The sequence below is a fragment of the Patagioenas fasciata genome, chromosome Z, assembly GCF_037038585.1.
Source record: "Patagioenas fasciata isolate bPatFas1 chromosome Z, bPatFas1.hap1, whole genome shotgun sequence".
In the NCBI taxonomy this organism is placed as follows: Eukaryota; Metazoa; Chordata; class Aves; order Columbiformes; family Columbidae; genus Patagioenas; species Patagioenas fasciata.
This window is the reverse complement of record NC_092560.1, coordinates 76,649,359-76,671,116: the sequence shown is the minus strand read 5'-3', so window position 1 is coordinate 76,671,116 and position 21,758 is coordinate 76,649,359. Positions and strand designations below refer to the sequence as shown.

The following is a 21,758-nucleotide window of genomic DNA, read 5'->3' as shown; positions in this document are numbered from 1 at the left end:
ATTCTGACTGTTTTGCAGGCTAATTTTCTGCTGTTTCAGTGAATTGAAGTACCTCACAGAGGATCACAAAATATGGCCAAACTGGCTTCACATAACCTATGGGAATGTGTCTGGTGGGGAGTAAAGAAGAAGATCATCCCCATTCAGTGGCAGAGCTGTTTGGTTCGCTCGCTCCAGACACTGAAATCACAGTCTGGGCTTGTTCCAGATTGCTCCTGCTTCGTCATCATATCACTTTAATACTACAGCAGCAATACACATAAAATGCCAAGGAGGTCTCAGGATACAGCTCCACTGCCCTTCAAGCCCATGTAAACTGAGGTTACTGAGTGCCTGCTTTTCCTTTCCCCATTCTTGCTTTTAAACAAGCACTGAACCCACAAGTAATATGTGAACAGATTCAAGGAACCAAATCAGAGAAAAAATAACTACAGAACAAATTATTTATTCTCCCTTACCTTAAAAAAAAAGACATTTTAGCCAGCTCAGTACCCTGGCAGAGGAATGGGTAAAAATGTAGGGATGTGGGAACATTTTCTTGCCAGTTTACATTGCAGAATTACCCTACTGTGGTGTCAGATTAGACCAATGCCAGTGAAGGGAATGAAGCAGAAGGGACAGAAAAGTTAGGAAAAGCTGAGAAAAAACAGTGGCATCTCATTTAGCGTCACTACTGGATTAGCTGTAATATGACCTGTGCTTTTAGTGATCATGTAGGCAAGCTACAAGCCTCATTCTCCTTTTTCGCTTTCTGTTTCTCAAGAGCAAGACACTTCCTGTCTCTGCTGATCATGTTTGCAGATTTTCAGTAACAGAATGCTCCATGTTGTTCATTTTCAGCATGGATATGTAATCTATTCCTTCAAAAATGCAATTATATTCCAACTTGTTACTTTGAGTGAAAATAAGACCACTCATGTAAACCATCATCAGTTTCCCATTAATCAGGAACTATGTAACTGTGATTAAACATCTAAGCAAATATAAATAAATAAAATAAAAATAAATTACAAGACTATTAATTTCTATTGCCCTGTGAACTGTACAAATACATGCAAAAATGTCTTACAGCAGTCTCATTAAAGGGGCAATATTATTCCTCTATAGATGAGTGTGCTAATGCACACAGAAGCTTTTGCTAGAGTGAAGATGAGACTTCAGAAATCCTGACACACATTTTTTTCATTCTAGGCTAGCCATGGTGTCTCTTTATTGCATCTGAGGTTCAATTTTAACTTTTTCTGTGATTTAGATTTCCCATCAAATGTGAAGAAAGTTTTCCCTGATTTATTTTGTCAAAATTGCAACCAAAGACATTCTAAGAGAGGGAAAGTATGTGGCAAAGGTGAAATGAACATATTTTTCAAAACACAAAAAGCATAAAAAGAAAATGAAAACAATTTATGAAAATGGTAAACAAGAAGGCAAAAAATAACAAATGTAAGCACTGATGCCCTACCCGTTAAAAATATGCTGAATGAGAGGATGAGCTGTCTTCATATATACATCCTGATTGGTACATGACTCCCCAAAGACTTCATCAAAATAAAAAACATGCTGAAAAATAAACATGATTTTTAAATGAAAATGAATGTGGTTCACTTCCTCTTCATGCCCATTCAAAGGTAAATTTAAATAACAAAGTCTTTCCAGTGACTTCCTATGGTTATGGATCAGGTACAAAGTGATCTAGCACATTTAGCATGCAGCATGACATATGCAGCAACACATCATTACAACTAATTGAGAGACTGTGGGTAGGGGAAAAAAAAGGAAGGACAGATGCCGTAATTTCTCATCATTCTGAAACAGAACATGCCACAGCCTTCTGACAAGAAAATAATAAAATAAGAAGAAAAATGCTAATATGCTAATTAGAGAAAACCCTCATCTATTCCTGAAATGAATCAGCCTACAGATGTACAGTAACACTGTAACAGTAAAATGAACTCAGAGTCAACTCTTGACTCAGTCAAAATTAGTCCTCGGTTGTTATTTTTTCTGTTCAGCAGACTTTAAAACTTTTTGTGCCAGAGAAGACAGAAACTATTCCTAAGCAAAGGTGGATTGTATTATCTCAGAAGGGGCAAGAAAACCCAAAACTTCCCACACTCCAGATCTGACCAAAAGCAGCAGGGTCTGTGGAAACACTGCAACAGAAGTCATTATGGGCTCCTTCTAGGGTAAGAATAGTGTGTATAGGGACAGTCACAAACGTTGCATTTTCAAAAGAGCCTCCATGGACTGGTATCCAACATTATACTCTTACACAGGGGAGTCAAGCTCATTTTCACCAGAGGCCACGTCAGCCTTGCAGGTGACTTCAAAGGGCCAAACATAATTTTAGAACTGTATAAATGTAACTACGTAATGTAGTTACTGCATTACATTCAGCCCCTTGAACGCAACCATGAGGCTGATGTGTCCCCTGGTGAAAATGAGTTTGACACCGCTGCTAATAAAGTCACTGCAGTGTAAATAAGGTGGTAGATCTCTAGGACTGAATCATTTCAGTGATGCACAAACCAACCACATCAGTGCACAGGCAGATTAAACCTGGGAGTCTCAGCAGCTACACTGATCTCATAGGGCAGAAGTGCTATGTGATGGGCCTGCAATTTGGGTTCCCTGGCTGTGGAGCTGGAATGTGCCCCACCAACTCCCCGTTGCTCTGTACCCCTTGCTGTCCTTTCTATAGGAACTAGAAGTGGAAGGAGGGTGAGTAGCCAGACTTGGAAGCAGAAAAGGTCTCCTGAGTCCTATAGAACAGACACAGCCTTTGCCATGGCATACTTTTCTTTGAACTGTATTAACTGACAGCAAAATTTCTTTTGTCTGTACTGACATAACAAAATTAATTGCTGGTTATTTCAGCACTGAGATACTAAAGCGATAAGCACTGCATAAATGCCAAATATAGGTCATCAGATGGGAGGGAGTAGGGTGGAACTGCTGCACATGTTGCACTGTAAAAGGTGGTACATTAACTGGGCCTGAGAGAGATGAACTGAATTTTCACTAGATACTCCGAACAGTTGTTCCTATGACCCAGACTGTAAAAATAACACCCAGTAGAGTGAGAATGGCTTGCTGCTCTCTAGAAATCAGTTCTCTTCCTGGTGCTGTCAGTCAAAAGTGAGAATTTGAACTATGACAGCACAAGGTATTTGGGATTAAGAAACAAAGACCAAAAGGGAACTTAATTTTCAAAAGCATTTAAGAACAAAAGAAGGGAGGGGGTAAGGGTCTATACGATTCTTTGAAACAGACCTACAGTGCTGGAATAGCAAAAAAGGAACTCCTCACTGAAGCACCCTGGAAAGCTATCAGGAGACTCTGCAGCAGGCAATGCTCCTGCAGCAATGGCATGTAGCAGACAGTTTTATTAATATTTTGCCACATGCAAAGAACACTTCAAGAGACATGCTTTTGAGGCTTAACATCCTGGGCAAGAGTTTTCTGCCACAGGCTGGTGTAAGTCAGAAGTAATTCAAATATACTTATGCAGAGCTCATAGAAGAGCCCACCGCCTCTTTCAGTGCAAGAAATGCTGACAGCGCTTTTCTGTTTCCCTTTGTTGAAACTCCAAGTACAATTTATTTTACCCCATCATGCAAGTGACTGGCCTATAAACACAACACGTTACCTGTAAAATATATTGGGTAAGATCAACTGCCTCTTTCTTCTCATGAAGAAGTAGGGTTTCTTTATCTTTCACTGTGATGATGTTAACCTCTCCACGTCGCTCCTCTCTCAGGCCTAGAGGACGTTTTCGGACACATACTCTGATTTTTTCACTCTCTGTCCAGGGAGTGTCTTTCTCAGAAGTACTGGGTCTGCAACAACAGTGTAGTTTTGCATTTTAGAATCAAGTTACTACAGAATCTAGAATATGCGTAAATGTGACTTAGTTTGTTAGCTTTATCAGAGAAATGTTTCTGTCTTTAATGGCTTACTAAAAACACCTGCACATCACCTCTCATTGTTACATGGTGAGGTTTAGACTCATGACTTTTGTGCACTAGTTGCTGGACTGGCATACTTTCAGTTGTCCACAAGCATGTGATTGAAGCTGGCGTAATATGCAAGTTAACTTAAAAAAATTTAATCTTGCTGAAATTATTCACAGTCATGATTAATCACCTAATTACATACAGATTAAAGGATGAACAGATCTTGAAAAGGAGAGTATATAATACTTAGTTGCTTTTCCTCTTATACTGACTTTCACAGAATAGTTTGGTTTGGAAGGGACTTTCAAAGCTCATCTAGTTCAACTCCCCTGCAATGAGCAGGGACATCTGCAACTAGATCAGGTTGCTCAGGGCCCCATCCAGCCTGGCCTTGAATGTCTCCAGGGATGGGGCATCAACCACCTCTCTGGGCAACCTGGGCTGGTGTGTCACCACGCTCATGGTAGAAAATATCTTCTTTGTATCTAGTCTGAATCTACCCTCTTTCAGTTTAAAACCATCATCCCTTGTCCTGTTGCTACAGGCCCTGCCAAGAAGTCTGTCCCCATCTTTCTTATAGGCCTCTTTTATGTACTGAAAGGCCATGATGAAGTCTCCAGATTTTCATTCCTCCTATTATAGGCTGTCAAACAGGTTGCAAGTAAATGATACAAAGTGGGTAACAAGACAGTGTCACCATGCTCCTATTCAGCACAAAGGAAACTGGAAAGATTTATCTCATTGTTTCCCCCTTGGTCTTGTAACCAATTTCTTTCTATTATCGTAAAAGACTACGTGGTTTCAGCCAAGTGGCAAAGTTGTGCTCTGATGTTTTGGCAAGCCTACTTCAGTTCCCTTCTAAACACCTCAGAAACATGAGGTCATTTCATGTTTCATTGACCGAAGTGCTGTGTAAAGCATTCTGTGATGCAGCATACAGAATATGCTTGAATTCAACCAAAATGTATTCATCCTGCCTTTCCCTTTTTAAAACTGTGTTCGGCCAAATGAGTAATGATTTTCAGCCTGGATTTGAATGTCAATTTGTGAGAAAAAAAAAAAATTAATCAAGCTTTGACATGACTAAAAGTAGTGTTTCTGCTATGCAAATGCTCTTCCAAAATCTCCTAATATAGCAACTGAAAACTAACATATACTAGTTGTCTAGTAAAGTAAAACTAAACCCACAAATTACTCAACCTCTCATTACAAGTACAAGCTTGTAGTATCATTGCTGTTGTGCTGCATGATTCTCTAGAAGCACATGACATGCAGATATAAATCTTAAGAAGTGGTCTTCAAAGACTACACATGAGTAATCTTTACTTGTAACAGGAGTCCTTTAATTTTAGTACTGGTCCTGCATTTAGATGGAAAATTCTTTCCTCTGAAAAGAAAGGCAATGATACCTGAAATAAGATGCTTCATAAGCTACTGCGAGCTTATGGATATCACTAGGCACCAAATGTTGTCCAACAAATGATCAGAGGCTCTGAAGTCTAATTCTCATGTCAGAGGCTGGAACTTGTGACCTACAGAAAGCTCCTGCTGTGTTCTAAGAGCTTGAAGGAGGAAAGAATGATTGCAAGAGTTGGAGAACGGTAAAACTGAAGACTCGGACACAGTTTACGAGAGAAAAGGCACAAATTCTTTCTAGCAGAGAGGCACATTGAATATATTCTGTAAGGGAAAATAATGCATTTTGATTCTATATGCTGACCTTGAAGTTTAGATTTTCTGTTAACTTTTTTTAGATAGAAGATGCATTTTTTCTTACTGAAAAAAAAAACCAAACACAACAACAATCTCTACACAGTCCATTAGAAACTCAGTTAGACAATAGGTCAGAAGAATCACTATGCACTGCTACTGTCAGAATTAAGCCATTTGCTCTGGGCAAGTGCAAAATATATTTAAACATATTAAGAGAGCTCTTTTTCTTTCTGCCACTTGAAATCATGCCACTGTTTCCCAGTGTTTCTCATAGATGAGACTAGATTAGCTTTCGCAGTGGTCAGATCACAAGGTGACGTGAATGGACGGATTCAGTGAAGGAGTTAAGTGCCTGCAAAACAGGAATCACAAACCCAAATGTCAGCAGGCTGGCCCAAACCTGGAATGAACAACACGTACTGTGCAGTCAAAACAGGAGCCAGAGAAACTCAAGTATGTCAGGATGAGGATGCAGAAAGCCCACAGGATGAACTAATGCCAGGCACAGAGAATGTGCTCAGAAAAAGTAGTGAAGAACAAGGGAAGATGGCGAGAACAATGGAGAAAATGGCTCTACCACAGGAATAAAAATCTTAAACTTCTCTAGCTAAGCCATTAGGTTATATTTTATCATTTCTTACTTTCCACCACAGCAAAGGGGAGTTATAAACGGTCTTTCATTTCACAGATGAAGTGTTCTTACTACTGTCACCTTAGTACTTTTCCACAGCAGCAACAGCACCTATCCCTCTGCGCTTCATGCATGCTCAAGGAGAATTGTAACTCCCGTGGACCCTCCCACGTGCCAAATCTTTCACCACAGCCTTTCCAGACCAAGGCCCAGCCTCATGCAGCTACCTCTCTTCACAGCATTTTAAAACGAAATTGCCATGACTGCATGGCAACAAGCTAGATGCTGGTAGTATCTGTGCAAAGGGGTACGTGTCCTGCCTGCTAAATAGGGAAAAAAATATTTTGTGCTTTAGAAATGTTGCCAGGGTAGATTTACCAGTGGTTGAGGATAACCATAGCCTCTCTGTTACGGAACACTGGGAAAAGTACAAAAGTTTCAGATCATGTGATTGGGGAGAAGCTGCAAGGCATCTCTCTCACCACTGCGTCTGTATCCCATCCCAGTTACATTAATTCTGTTTCTTTTTAAAGCTCTAGTTCAGAAATTTCTTTATAAACAGATATGGCCATCATAGCACTTATCCTTTGTACTGGAAAGAACTTGACAAACTTATCAACAGGTGATGCCATATTTTGGGAAAAATAATGTTTTGTAAGATAGTCTCATGGAAACAAAAAGAGAAAGATTGGCCGAAACACCAAGAGAACAAAGCCTGAAAGACAATAACAACTATTCTTAGACAACTGTAGTGAGTACCAGATGGTGAAATTCAGCTGATTCCTTCTACCAAACTTGGAGAGTCACAAATGCTTATTAATATCTCTCTCGTTTATAAGCTCTTGCATTGTTCTGTAGTGGTAGGATTACTTATTTGGAGGTGATGAAGAAGATTCTCTTCCATAATGAAGAAATAATTAATTATTACTAACTTGAAATATAGTAAAATAGAAGTGACTGATTCTTACCTGACACAGGAACGAGGTAGTCCATAATTATACCCTGAAATATGAGTTATTCTTTGTATGATGGGAGCTTCAGAATCCCCCAGGAGAGACGCAATACCATCAGAAACTGTTGGACAGCTCAAGTCCTTTCTTGTGCATGTCGCAGGAGTATTTAGATCTTGTCTAGTTAAACTGATCAGCTCCGAATCATGTGGTTGAATATGTCCCAACATTTCGCCTCCACTGTTCTTTTCCTCATTGGCACTGAAATCAGGCGAACTACATGACTGAGATTCAAAGTCTTTAACTGTTGAATCATTTTCTTCAAAGAAGGACTCAAAACGCAGCTGTCTACGGGGCCCTGATCTGGTCACCTGAGGCTGAATGAAAAGGTCACTTGGTTGAAAATCTTGCTTGCTTAAGCCTGCAACATCTTCTTCTTGCATAATTTTGATTATTCTAATGAGCTGAAAGAGTCGTTTGCGGTCATTCATGTCATGGACCCCTAGTTTGGTATAATCTTTCATGGAAACTTTGGCAAGCTCATCAATCTTCTGAAGACCAAAGGCAGCAAAATGAGGATAGTATTTTTCAAGTTCTGCCTCACAAAGGCATTCGTAAAGGCATGATGCCATCTTCAAGCTCAAGTCTACAAGATATGAAACAAAATAAATATTAGAATTGTATGAAACGTCACATCTGACAAAGTTACTAATGAAGAAACTACACATTTCCAGATGCTATTACCTGCAGCTAGGATAGTAGCTGGTTAAATTCCAAGTTTACAATACACTAGACTGCCAAACACTACAGAATATAGCAATAGCAATAATCTAAACAAGAAACAAGTATCCATCTATGAAACTGTATTTTAAAACCATAGACAATATGCAACAATGTGAAAGAAATGCACAATGCAGTGTTACTTACTGCTGCAGTTCCTACACGCCTGATGTCTACTCGATGAATGCCACAGCTACTGAAACCCTGTCCTCAAGCTACAGAATGTAAAATGCCTAATTTTAGACCCTCAGTTTAATATCAGGGCACGTGGTCTAACATGGTTCGGCTATCCCTGGTTAACCAACCAAAGGAGAAGAAATTGCATTTGTCCTCACCTCAAGCTGAATAGTTAAGGCCTTTCATCTTATGGGTGAACTACAGCAAAGTTGTATTTTTGTTGTGTAACTTTCTCTTGTATGTCATTAATCTTGTGAGCATTTCTAGATATCCTTGACAGAATAGCCAAACCATTCTGTGAAATCTGAAACACAGAGTTTCTCTAAATCTATATATGCTACTGGAACGCCATACTTGCATTCTTGGGAAACCCGAAAAAGCAACATGCATCACTGAAAGGTATGCCAAAAAACCCTCAACTCCTTCATTCATGTCTCCCTGGCAATGCATTGTGCAGCTGTCTGTATCCAGATGGATTAATATCTGCAGATATTTTTACTTGTTCCATAAAATGGAAAAATGATAGCACTTCAAGTATCTGTTGCCCAGTGCTTTCTTATATCTTTATTCAGTTTAGGACCTTAGCAAATACAGCTCCTACTCATGTTTGGAGATGATAATAACATTCCACAAAATCAAGTTATTTAAGACTTAGTTCCTCCCCCTGTAACTCAGCGTTAGCACTTTGACAGGATTGTCAAGCATCTCTACAACAACATTATATAAGAAAATAAGTTCACCAAATATGACCCCAAAATTTGATTCCATATAATTAAAATTAATTAGGACATTATGTTGTAATAATAATAAAAAAGATTACAGTGCTGATTGTATAAGATATTAGAGAGACCAAAAAGTCCAGCAGAGGACATCTAAAATTATGTAGAAACTAGAGTCTAAACTGTAGACAGTAACTAGCCATAATAAAATTACAAGATTCAGCAGTAAAAAGCTTCAAGACAGAAACATTGGTATGTTGGCTAACTTATTCAATGTGTATGTAATGCAGTTCTGAATCAAAGTAACACCAGAGCCACTGCTGTTATTACTAGATACTGGGAGGGGGAAATCAAAATTAACAGAGATGACAGCAAACCGAAAGATCAGAGAGGCCAACTATGACATATGTACCAGGGTTTTCACAGGAATTCATCATTTGCCAACTTCTCTAATGGATAAAATTCCACAGGAACTTCAGACTTCATTTAAGGAAGGTTACAATTTGAAAAAATGCCTATTTTACAAAAGGTAGATTAAAATATAAAACCAGTACATTTCCTGTGTAACTGTCTGTATGCACTGCCATGGAGAACTTCTGTTTGATGAAATGAGCAGCTAGAAGACAGAGCTGAGACACCAGTCTCGAAGTACTGAGAATCTGTTAAAGATTAAAACAATCCAACAAATTTATGTTATTTATTCTCACTGTTTGATAGATTACACCTACATCTTTATATATGCTTAATTTAAATACAGAGTGGCCAAAGACCAGTGCAAGAACTCAGTGGTAACTGCTGTTTGAATTATAATGTTGAACACAGGAGAAAGCAAGCATAAAAAGGAAAATAAAATAGACACACTTCCAGAAACAAGAGCAGCAGTCCAAGTGCACAGGTATGCAGAACTATGAGAAGGTTAGTACTGAGACGTAAGCAGCTCTGCATGGCTTATCGGCTAAGGCTCTGTGCCATGTGAAAGCAACTAAATGGCTTCTTAATGAGAGCTGGAGTGGGGAAGTAATTAACTGCTTCTGCTTATCCAGATATAATAAATCTTACTGGATCTAAGTGGTTTCAGGACGTAACTCCAGTGTCTCTCCACCCATGGAGCAGCAATTTCACAATGTATCAGAATTGAACATTGACTAATAAAGGAGTAACAATTTAATTCACTGTGGAAAAAGTTAAGCAATTGTCAGGATCTCTGATAGCTTTAAAACTCAAGAGTAGACAACTCTCTAAAATATTTGGTCTGGTTCAGGCAAAATTGAACTTGTCAGTGAAACCCTTCTGTCCTTTTAATTGGCGATGCTCTACAAGAAAGAAGCGCATTTCTTCTCACTAGAAGAATACTTCAATTTGTCCAACACTGTAGAGTTGTGTCTGAAGACACTGCTTCTAAAACAGATACATAATTCTTCAAAATAAACTGGCTTTGTAAAGAAATAAGGGCAGTATTGGTAGGTTTTCAAGAATCCTAAACTGTTAATTATAATGCCATCTTCTGGTAAAAAAAAAAAAAGAGAAGACTTTTAGTCTTTTTACAATAAATAACAGCCAGCATTCCCTCGGCTACTGTCAGGATCTAGTTTTGTTTGTTCATTTATTAGAACACTGTGTCCCTGGGCCAGAAAAATATCACATTCTTCAGTGTGACAGTTTCATACTAAAGCCCAGGTCTTGTTCCCTGCAAAGTTATAGGTGGCTTCACTGAAAAGAGGACTGAGATAAAAGTCTATTACTTCTTAAAACAGTCAGCTATATATTTTGAGAAAGAAGTGGGTCAGTATGGAGGTATAATTCTCCATGAGCACCTAGTTATAAGGTGAGATAGTCTCAGGCTTAAGAACAACTTTTCACTCAATCTCTGTTACAACACAGCTTGTAATTCTTCACTGTTCAGTGGTTGTCCTTCTCACTTTAGCTGACGGAAGATTCAGCTTCACCAAAATTTTGAATTCTCTCTCACACAAGGGACCTGCTTTTCTTCTGACAGGAAGTTGCTGAAGCTGGTCAGTGAAACAGTGAAGTCAACAGCGTCCAGAGCATCATTACTTACCAACACACAATCTATCAGGGAGGGAGAAACTCTTAATGGTGATACTCCTTACTGCTGGGACATGCGATATGTCTGAGCAAGGGACTGGTCAGCCTATCATATTTATGTGGCAAACCTGAGTCCTCTACAACTTATTTCTCAGGCAAAGAAGTTCTACAAATATCTTAGAAGGCTGTCAAATGCTGGTAATGGATAAATAGTTATTGTAAAAAAGCATTAGAATTTTATATAAAGGGACCAACTCAAAGCACAGAATATGATAACAGCTCGTCATCAGAGAACTCCTCTGTCTCAGCAATAAAGGTTTTTTTGAAGGTCATAAAGCTGGGGGAAAAAAGAAAAGTCAGGTGTAAATTGTAGAAACGAGTGGTTACATTTTATCAATTCCAAAGGAAATCAACTTACCACAAAATTATTCACTAGCAGCTGATCCTCCATTTTAAAATGCTTTTAATTATTAATTACCTTGCACACAGATGTTTTCATTCTCAATGCACATTTCAAAGCACAGAAAAGGCTGGCCTTCAAAGATACTCAGCAAGCGTGAAGCACTGTGCATTAAATAAATCACATAAAATCCCTACATAGACTATTTTAAGAATAAAGCAGTCTTAGACCACTATATCTTGATCCTTATTAACCTCTGATATATTAAAGATCTCAGTGCACTGTTCACTTGAATAACACTCACATGCCCTCTTATCCCGCTGTATCTCATTCATATTTATCCGACAATTTTACCTGACCTCAACTGACAGCCCTGAGTGTCACCACCATGACACAAGCATCACTGTATCCATATTTTAAACTAGGAAAATTAAGTCATGGTAAAGTGAAGAAACCTTATATGGCACTCCTGCAAATGCAAAGTAATGCAACTATACATTTAATCCTGCAAATAATATAATCATTCTGAATCCTAAACTCTGGTCTGATGATTAAACAATTTGATTAGGAACAATTTTCAAGGGCATCCAATAAATGTAGTAATTGTTAATCAGCATACAAAACCTAAACAGCACCTTGTTTTCCTGCCTATCACTTTGTGTTACTTAGATGATTTTGCTTTAGTTTATCAAAACAAAAGTTAACAACTTATAAAATTTGTAAACGCATGTAGCAGGTAAGTATGTTTCCTTTCCTGACCACAGCTATAGCAGAGTATTGCATTCATTCTTGATAACCACATTACCCCAAACAAGGCTTCAGTACAGGCTCTGTCTGTGCCAAAGTGTTTGCTGGGTTTTGAGGTACAGAAGCAGAACATCATAACAAAGCCAGTCTGGCAATCACGTGACAGAGAAAAGGGGAACTTACTCACTCCCATCACCAGCCATCTATCTTTATTTCACGTTCATCTGAACATTAAGCCCTTTCTAAACTGTGATCTAAAGCCAAATCTGCTTTAGCCCTCCAGAAATTAATGGCTAATTTACTTTCCCGGAGCAACACACAAAATAGTTTACCTTTAATTATTCTGACCCCATTCCTTGGAAACTAGGGTATTTCTGTGAAGAACAGGATCAGGGTGCAGTTGCAGTTCTATAAACACAGGCTCCGTAGGAAGACATAATCTGTACTGCAAAACAGGTTCATAATTTTAGTTTCATGCAGTAGGTAGGCATCTACAAAACTGATGTTGCAGCAGGTCCCTTTGTGACATCAAGGGATTCTGTTGCTCATTGGAACAAGCTGGTTTTCAAGATATGAGGAACAAAGCCAAATACTAGCAGCAGATAACCACTTATAGTTTCTGCACAGTAAAAGTAATTGGAGAGGAGGGAATACTTTTAATGTTAACCGACAAGGCTTTTGCAGTTGGACCACGATGCAGGTCACCGACACTCCCACTTCCTTTGCTTTTGACATAGCTAATACTGAGTTGGTTTACTAAAACTACAATTCATTTCATTGCTCTTTGAAACAGATGTAAAAACAACTAAACTCTGTGGTTTTATTTTGTTTTCTGATAAAGTATTTTTCAATTGGCAAGAGACTGCTGTTTTTTATAATCATCCCTTCATACTAAGTATAGTCTTGTGACCTCAGAAGAAGAGACTCCATCCTACAGCTGATCCCCAACAACTGCTTAAAACAACAGCTGCATGGAAACGGGATGTGCCTAATGTTCAGCCACACGCTGAGAAGATAACCCACGAGTTATATTGGGATACTGATTATTTGAAAATTGTGCAGGAACTCCTCTTGCCAGCAACATTTACCAAATGGCTTTCGGTATTTATTTTATAATTGTATCAAAACAAACTGCTGTGCATCTGGAATTACACTGTGTGACTGAGTGGGGGGGCGTAGTTACTGAGTTTAGCCCCATAGGGATTTACAGCTTCCCTCAGTTAATTCAGTCCCAGGCTGAGCAACTTTACAGCTTCCACCCCCGGGCGCAGGGGCCGCTCACCCAGGCAGCTGCCGGGCCCCTCCCGCCACCATCACCCCCTCTCCACGCTGCTTCCGCCCGGCTTTCCCCCGCACACCTCAGGGCCCGAAGGAGCGGGCGGCCCAGCAGGCAGCTCGGGCCCCGCAGTGGGATGGGGCTCAGAGAAGCCGCGGCGCTGCCCCACCGTCCGGGGAAGGTGATGGTGCCCGGGAAACTCCCCCCCTCCCTTGGCGCGGCCGTTCCCTCCACCTCCACCCGGCCCCTCCTCACCCACCAGCTGCCGCGGCCTTACCCCCCGCGGCCCCCGCAGCCACTTACCGGCCGCGGCACCGCCCGCCAGAGGCGATTAGGCCGCGTCTCCATAGCAACAACGCTTTTCCCGCTTCAAACACTCGCGCGCAGCCGCGCACCCCCACAGCTGGCGAATAGGACGAGGGAGAAGAGCGGATGGGGCGTGACCCGGCGGGGATAAGCCAATCCGAGGTCTTCTCGGCCGGAGGGGGCGGAGCCTAGAGAAAGGCGGGAGGGGGGGCGAGGATGGAACGAGAAGGCAGGAGCTAGCGCCAGCGCTTGTGTCTTTGTGATTGGTTGAGCTTGCCATCAGTCTTCTGCCACGCCACGCCTAGACCCGGGACCGGAACTGAAGGTGAGGGCGGGGGTCGATGGTGGCCGCGGATTTGGGTGTTTGTGTCCGGTTCCCCCGGTGTCCCAGCGGGCTTGGAGCCTCGCGTTGCCATGGCAACGGCCAGAGGGGCTCTGCCCTGGGCCGCCAGGCCTGGTCCCGCCGGCCTAGCTGGCTGCCGGGGGGCCCTCCCCGCTGGGAGCGGCCTAGCAGCCCGGAGCGGGCCTCACGGGGCCTGGCAGCGGGGTCACTTGCTTGGCGGCGCTCGGAAAGGTTTGTCCTGCTGGGCTCCGGGCGTCCGGGCGCGGCGTTTCCCGGAGCGCACGTGAGGGGGTGCTGGTCCCCCGCCGCTCGGCTCCGGACCCGCTGCTCGGCGCCTGCGCTGCTTGGGGCTGCGCGGTGTGGGTTGTGTTTGGTGGGGCTGATCAGAAAACAGGGGGCTAAAGGGGGTGAACCACCCCGGGGCTTCACCACCACCTTGGCGGTGAGCGGATCTGTGCTGCTGGTACCCAGTTTGGAAACCGGAGATGTCGTGGTGCCTCACTGGGCGTTCCAGGGGCAAAGTGTTGTGTAAATGCATTACTTTCTGAAACGTTCAGTTCTGTCAAAATGCAAAGCTCTGCCTGGAACTGAAAACTGCTGGATTTTTAAAATGGATTTTTCATATTTATGTCTTCTTTTTTTTTCTGTGTAGGAGTAACTATCCTGGCTGTGTAGTTTGTTGATTACAATATACCTCACTTGAGGTATATAACTCATTTGGACTAGATGATCTTTTGAGGTCCCTTGCAATCCCTAACATTCTGTGATTCTGTGTGTTTCTTTCTGTTTACATCAAATTCATGCTTAATGTGTATGCCAAAAAGCTTTTATTTTTGTGTAACAGTTTAAAGTCTCACCCAGACCACAGAGAGCCTGTACTTTGCCATTCGTTTTCTCAGTGCTGCCACTGGCATCTTGAGGAGTTATTTGCTGCAAGAGATCTGTCTTGGGCAATTGTTTCCTCATGCTGCTTCTGGTAATGTCGAGGTATTATCTTTACACAGAGCCTGTGGATTTTTGCAGTGGAAGAGCTTCAGGGTGTTCACTGGTGGCTTTCCTTTTGATATGTCATTTTTTTCCTCCCTATGGTATCTATTTCTATGGTATCTATCTATTTCCTCCCTTGTTTCTAATGTATCAGCAACGGTGTCATGCAGGTCATATTTCACGCGTCTTGATAACTTTTTTTATATAAAGCCTTTATATAGGCTCCTGTTTCCTTTCTTTAAAGAGAATAACTCTTTTTTTTTTTTTTTTTTTTTTACAATTCAAAGATAATAAGATGCAGTTTAATTGTGTAGTAAATGCAAAGGGACGGCTGACTTTTAATACACTCTGAGATTTGTTCCCTGGCTACATACGACTGGTCTGTTTGATGCGTATGTTGTTTCTATTTGATCCCTTGTGCGCTTCCACAGCTCTCGGTGCAGTAAACAGAGGGGCATGGCTGTGAGAGCATGTGGCTTGATCATCTACAGGAGGCTGCAGTCTAAGGTCACTGACGGTATCGAGTACCTCCTCCTGCAGACATCCTACGGGACCCACCACTGGACCCCACCCAAAGGTGATGTTTGTCCTGAGAACACACTCGTATGTCATTTGTGTCGGGAGTGAGTGAGATTACAGACTCAACTTTGGCTGAATGCTTCTAAGGTCAGGTTTGGGGGGCAGTTCATCAGTTGACTGTAGCTGCTTATGTGCAGCAGAGTGGGGCTGAAATTCTCTGCAGGTTGTGGCTGTATAAGCTATTAGACACAACTGATTGGGTGTGGGTGTGAGTCACACAGTCTTGCTCCTTGGATCTCTGATGTTTTTGGCAGACATGGAGCAGCCAGCTGAAATTAGGTAGCGAGAGAAGGTGTTACCTTCTTGCCCAGGTCTGACCCTCTGCCAGGTGCCACTGTTGCCAGCGCACGGTTGTTTGACCCACATGTAATCAGAAGGGTTACAGTGTGCAGCACAACATTAGAAGGAAAACTGAAATCGGTTATGATTTACTTTAGAACACCTTTCTTAGGAGATGCAGGAGTTTATTGAAGTTCAGGACATGGCTGATGAAGAGCACATACCTAATGTAGCAGAGATAAGAGGGACAGCCATCTCCACCCAAGCCGTCCTCCTTCATCAGTGTGATCCCAAAGGAGAAGACAAGCCTGCTACCGAAAGATGTATGTTATAGCAACACCTTCTTTGTAAAGACACATGGTGTTTGGTGGTACATAATTGCAGGGAAAAGTTACTTAGATACGTAGTGGGAAAAGCGCAGCACATAAATTCATAAAGTTTCTTGTTGATCTTCTTATATACTTTTTTTTAATCCTCTGAGATTTCCTTCTTCTAGTTTTTACTTCTTGTTTTGTAAAATGCAGTGCTCCTGAAGTATAGTGCAGGAGCAGTTTGTAAACAGGAATTCGCAAATAGGAAAAAAAGCTTCTAACAGTATCAACTACATTCTCCTATTAAGGGAAAGAACAAAACTTTCCAACCCCCCGCCTTGTCCACTTCACCAAAAGCCTAAGGGAGCAGAGTTTGCAATCTACTGGAAAGCTAAAAAACATGTGCTGGGACATGATTAGTTGTTATGAGAGCGGAAACCCGTGTGGAAAGGTTTACTGGGAAGACAGTAAGGACAAGGAATTAAAATTACTTGTAGGCATTTCAGGAGGGAGTGAAGTGACTTGTAGACATATATCTCTTGCATTCAAAATCAAAATTATAGAATAGACCTTTAAAGGGCATGTAGTCCAACCCCCCTGCAATGAACATGGATATCTTCAACTAGATCAGGTTCCAGGCCTTGGATCGTTTCTGTGGCTCCTCTGACCCCTCTCCAACAGGTCCATGTCTGTCCTGTGCTGGGGACTCCAGAGTTGGACGCAGGACTCCAGGCGGGGTCTCACCAGAGTGGAGCAGAGGGCCAGAATTACCCCTCATTAAGCTTCTGATGTGCAGATAAAAGGAGTGAGACCTGTTGGGAAAGCAAAAATGCGCTTCCTGTATATCCCAGTTCTCGTACTAAAGGGTGGCTTTGGATACCTGTGCTCGGAGGAAGGATTAATCTCTGTGATGAAATCATGGCTATTTGCAGCCAGCTGCATAGAAAACAGAGTGATACTAGGGGCAAAATAAAGCTTAACTTTTTTCCTCTTGAAGCTTCCCAACTTCTGCTATGTTGCTTTTCTGAGATCTTACTCGGCTTGTTCTATTTATGTTCTGGTCTGGAGCTTCCATGAGAAAACCAAATCTGACATTTCTCAACAAAAGTACAAACAGCTGTGGATGTGTTATATTTATCCGTTGTTTGTAATGGCACCTCTCGTTCTGAGCAATGTAAAATAAATGATGTGTCCTAGAAGGATTATGCAGCTGGTGAAAGGACTGGCTTTTAGGCTTGCTACATTTCAGAGGGGAATATGAGAAATAAAAATACCCCAAGTGCCTAATTGAGACCAACCTTTTAAATGGCATTTGTCGGTGCCTGGTCTCATCATTTCTGGGTTGTCAGCATGAGTAAGCATTTTGCAGAATTGAGCCTTAAGCTTCTGTGGGAGGTAAGGGTTGAGAGAGGACTAAGGCAGATGAGCCATCTCCTCTCTGACTGGCTAAAGGAAAAGCATTCATGAGGCACTCAGTCCTTGGTATGGTCTAAGGTGGAACATTACAGGTGCGGGGTGCTCCAGAGGAGGACTGGGAAGAAAAGATGTCCAGTGCTGAGAGACCACTGGGAGTTTCAGAAGATGTGGGATAAAAAACGATCCTAAAAGCAACGAAAGACAAACCAAGATATAAGAGTTGGAAAAGCAATCTGTTCTCCAGTTTCCTTTTGGTTATCAGCTACAGTGTACTGTCATCTCTCTCCCAATGTTTCCTAGTTGTCAACTGAATGAACAAAATCTGAGTTTCCTTCTCAGAAACTTAACTTTTTCACCTTCTCGACAGGCCATGTGGATCCAGGAGAGGATGACCTGCAGACAGCTTTCCGGGAAACACAGGAAGAGGCTGGTCTTGAGGCCAGCCAGCTCACCCTCATAGAGGGGTACAAGAAAGAACTGCACTATCCTGTTCATGGCAAACCTAAGACTGTCATTTACTGGCTGGCAGAAATGAAGGACTGTAATGCGGAAATCAGGCTCTCGGAGGAGCACCAAGCTTTCCAATGGCTGAAGCTAGAGGATGCTTGCAAATTTGCAGAATATGAGGACATGCAAGCAACACTGAAGGAAGTGCATCAGTTTCTCTGCTCCAAAGAGTAAAATGCTTTCATGATGGAAACTTTAAGAAACATGACCACCTTTTTTTTTTTTTTTTTTTAGTCCAGGGGAAGATCTACTTTGCTGTAGAAATGTTGATTTCTTTTTTGAATCTATACAAATTCAATGAAGATACTTGGAGCTTTCAAAGAGCTGTGCTTTTTCTCCCCTAGCCAATGCAAAAAAAGTGTGGTCCAATTGAACTGTGAGCCAGAGATGTCTGAATTGAAACCCAGAGCTAACAAAGACTTCTCTGTCCCCTGTTTCTTTTCTCCTTTTTTTTTTTTAATCAAAGTGCTGAATTACCAGAGATCCTTCTGAAAAATCAGAGACTTGATATTTCTTGACTTGCTGATGTAGAACTAGAGTTGAGAAAATGAGCAGATGGAGATTTTTAGTAACAGTGTTTACTGCAGAAGTTACACCTTGCATTTCAAATGGGGAAGCAATAGTTCTGTTCCCATCTCTTCCACTGATAACTGTTCAAATCATTTCAGGTCATGTTTGTTTGTATCATGAATTTATGTACATGACTAATGCATCGCTATGGAAACATTTTCCATCCGAAGAGTCTTAGTAAATGGTTGATGTACAGTATTTAAATGGTGATCTCGAAGTTCTTTAGCCACTTTATTTTCCTTTTTGCTCTTTAACAAACACTTTAGACTTACATTATTCAGAGGGTTAGGAAAAGGAAATTTATCTGCCTAATATAGTATTTTTTGCACAGAATTATCTAAGCTGATGAGCAATCTTGTGTCCATCTGATAGCATCTGTGTTTCTGTGGCTGCAGCCTGCACCAGTGTGTGGGCAACAGGGCACATGTGCTGCCAGGGCTGTGCTGTAGATGCTCGTGCTGGATGATTGCAGCAGCCTGTGGTGGTACCGATGCGCTCACCTGTGTCAGTGTTCCTGTGGACCTCTCTTTTGTTGTTGATGCTGGGACCTGAGATTGTTAGCACTTTGTGGTTACACATATTCAGTTAGTAATGCAACAATAGATTGACCATCAACCAGCAATGTGCCCTTGTGGCCAAGAAGGCCAATGGTAGCTGGGGTGCATTAAGAAGAGTGTGACCAGCAGGTCGAGGGAGGTTGTCCTTCCCCTCTACCCTGCCCTGGTGAGGCCACATCTGGAGTTCTGTGTGCAGTTCTGGGCTCCCCAGTTCAAGAACAGCAAAGAACTACTGGAGGGAGTCCAGCAGCGAACTACGAAGACGGTGAGGGGCCTAGAACGTCTTTCTTATGAGGAACGGCTGAGAGAGCTGGGTCTGTTCAGCCTGGAGAAGAGAAGCTGAGAGGGGATCTCATCAATGCTTCTAAATATCTCAAGGGTGGGTGTCAAAAGGATGAGACGAGACTCATTTCAGTGGTGCCCAGTGGTAAGATGAGGGGCAATGGGCACAGACTGAAGCACAGGAGGTTCCATCTGAATATGAGGAGAAACTTCTTTACTTTGAGGTGCCAGAGCCCTGGACCAGGCTGCCCAGAGAGGCTGTGGAGTCTCCTTCTCTGGAGACATTCAAACCCACCTGGACACATTCCTGTGTGATCTGCTCTGGTGAACCTGCTTTAGCAGGTGGGTTGGACTGGATGATCTCCAGAGGTCCCTTCCAACCCTAATCATTCTGTGATGCTGTAATGGTTCATAGACTTTTGGATGTTTTGGCACATAAATAGCAAAAAAGCATTATTAAATTTTTTAGATAAGGAATGAGTTTTTCTGAATTCGAGGAAATTTTGAAGGAGAACAAGTCCCTTCCCTACATCTCCTCTAGCATTGCTGCCTAGACACTTGGACCTTCTGAAGCAAATAAGTGTACATCTCTGCTTCTACCTGGCCTTCCTCCTTGCTGCAGGAGTGAACCAAGGGTCATCAGCATCACATCAGCCCTGGAGAAAATCTGCAATACCAGAGGTGCAGTGTAACAGGGCTGAGAAACCTGGGTGGCAGTTTACTATTGTGTTACTCTCCAGTTCTGCGCACTTGTCCTTTGGTGCGGCATACACCGGTGATGTTAGTACCACTATGACGGTGGTTTGTTCATCACTGGTATCTTTCTGTAGAGTGGTGAGCAAAAGCACTGTTACAGTGCATCCTTTTTCTGTGTATATACATACACACACAAAAATGAATGCACCATAAGGAGGCTTTTAATGTATATGTGTATAACATATAGTCCTATAAACAATTTCAGTGCTTCTCCACTTTACAGTCAGGTTTCATTTTTATTATTAACACTGTTTACAAGCATTGCATTCAGGTGATGGCAGAGTGAACATCACACAGGTGGTGCAACTACTCTGAGTGTTTCTCATCTGGCTTTAGAAGCAGGGGATGGAAAGTGTCACCCACTGTCACCTGGTCCAGGCACCAAGGCAGAATCAGCTATTTCGGAGTGTTTCCTGGTGGACATTTGACTAATGTGCTTTTTAAAACCTCTCGTTATGTAGACTTCAACCTGCTGCTCTTCTGTCCATACCTTGGAAAATTTGGTCTCTAGCATCTAATAAAACAGAAATAACTGAAAGATAACCAGTAGAAGAGAGAGGGAGAAAATAGTTAAAAGCCTGTGCTGCTTCACAGTCTTATTTTTTCATTATTGTTTGAGCTACCATTTAATCAGTGCTATGTAAACAACCGTGTTAGTGCCTCGTGGTTATGAGCAAGATTAGTAAGATAATAAGCATGAATTACAGAGAGTCATTAGCAAGTCATCTGTTCTGCCCATTCAGCAGTAATGAACAAGCACTTACTGCTTTGGGAAGCACAACATTAGCTGAACTCCAAGTAACTATTTGCATTTCATTGACATAGCATACATCGTGTTTCCAAAGTGTGTTGAGGTTTTGGAGGGTAACAAGTGCTATGCACTGTAAGGTGATGTGCTCCTTGGACAGAATTTCAAAGGCAGCCATCTTAATTGTGGTGGAACTGTGATAACTGGTGAGGCACTGCATGCGCATTTTGAGTAATTTATGTACAGAAAGTATTTCCACTTTTTTTTTTAAATGCAAAATTATGCATATGCAAACTTGACCCAAAAGTCTTTGGGTATTTTTAGAAGTGAAAACATTGAAAAGTCAAAATTTGATTCTGACTCTGTATTCACTGCTCATTAGTGAAGAGTGACTTCTTTCTCTGCCCTTGTCTAGTAATAAAATATTTTTCCAAGGAGCATGTGGGAAATTCTGGAATAATGTGCCTGGGGAAGACATTTTATTCCGACCTGTGTGATTTTTATGTCCTGAGCCAATAAAGTTTGTATTTTCTTTCTTGAGACCAGCTAAGTTCTTGGTTGTAATAATATCCTGTGGCAGTTAAGTTTATACCAGGCTGTGGGTCTCTGTTTTAAAAGAAAAATTAAAAAACAAACAAAACCCAACATATACTGTAAATTCCCTAGAGATCTTAGTTCTGCCTTAGTTTAAATAAAATCAAACCCTAGAGAAGTGTAAGCTCCAC

The 21,758-nt window shown here is 41.7% G+C and overlaps 2 protein-coding genes across 6 annotated transcripts in view; one reads left to right on the top strand and one right to left on the bottom strand.

The window, feature by feature from the left end:
* Positions 1-13,800, bottom strand: part of KIF24 (kinesin family member 24) — a 32,310-nt gene extending 18,510 nt beyond the window's left edge. The window contains exons 1-5 of one of the 4 annotated variants that reach the window (XM_065861603.2): positions 13,696-13,800; positions 12,449-12,561; positions 7,266-7,893; positions 3,647-3,836; positions 1,460-1,557 (exon numbers count right to left, since the gene is read on the bottom strand). In XM_065861603.2, coding sequence (XP_065717675.1) covers positions 1,460-1,557; positions 3,647-3,836; positions 7,266-7,879 — 902 coding nt within the window. In that variant the 5' untranslated portion in view covers positions 7,880-7,893; positions 12,449-12,561; positions 13,696-13,800. Of the gene's footprint in view, positions 1-1,459; positions 1,558-3,646; positions 3,837-7,265; positions 7,894-8,174; positions 8,260-8,362; positions 8,441-12,448; positions 12,562-13,695 lie in introns of those variants that run through there. The other 3 variants (XM_071801793.1, XM_071801794.1, XM_065861604.2) reach the window with 3 other exon arrangements.
* Positions 13,801-13,917: 117 nt separating this feature from the next.
* On the top strand, positions 13,918-18,888 carry NUDT2 (nudix hydrolase 2). Of its 2 annotated transcripts, none has more exons than XM_065860814.2 (3): positions 13,918-14,023; positions 15,460-15,605; positions 17,981-18,888. In XM_065860814.2, exons 2-3 carry the CDS (start codon positions 15,485-15,487, stop codon positions 18,292-18,294), a joined length of 435 nt encoding a protein of 144 aa, XP_065716886.1. In that variant the 5' UTR covers positions 13,918-14,023; positions 15,460-15,484; the 3' UTR covers positions 18,295-18,888. The 2 variants fall into 2 exon arrangements, with proteins under 2 accessions (XP_065716886.1, XP_071657898.1); XM_071801797.1 differs by lacking the exon at positions 13,918-14,023 and adding an exon at positions 14,032-14,272.
* Positions 18,889-21,758: the final 2,870 nt, after the last annotated feature.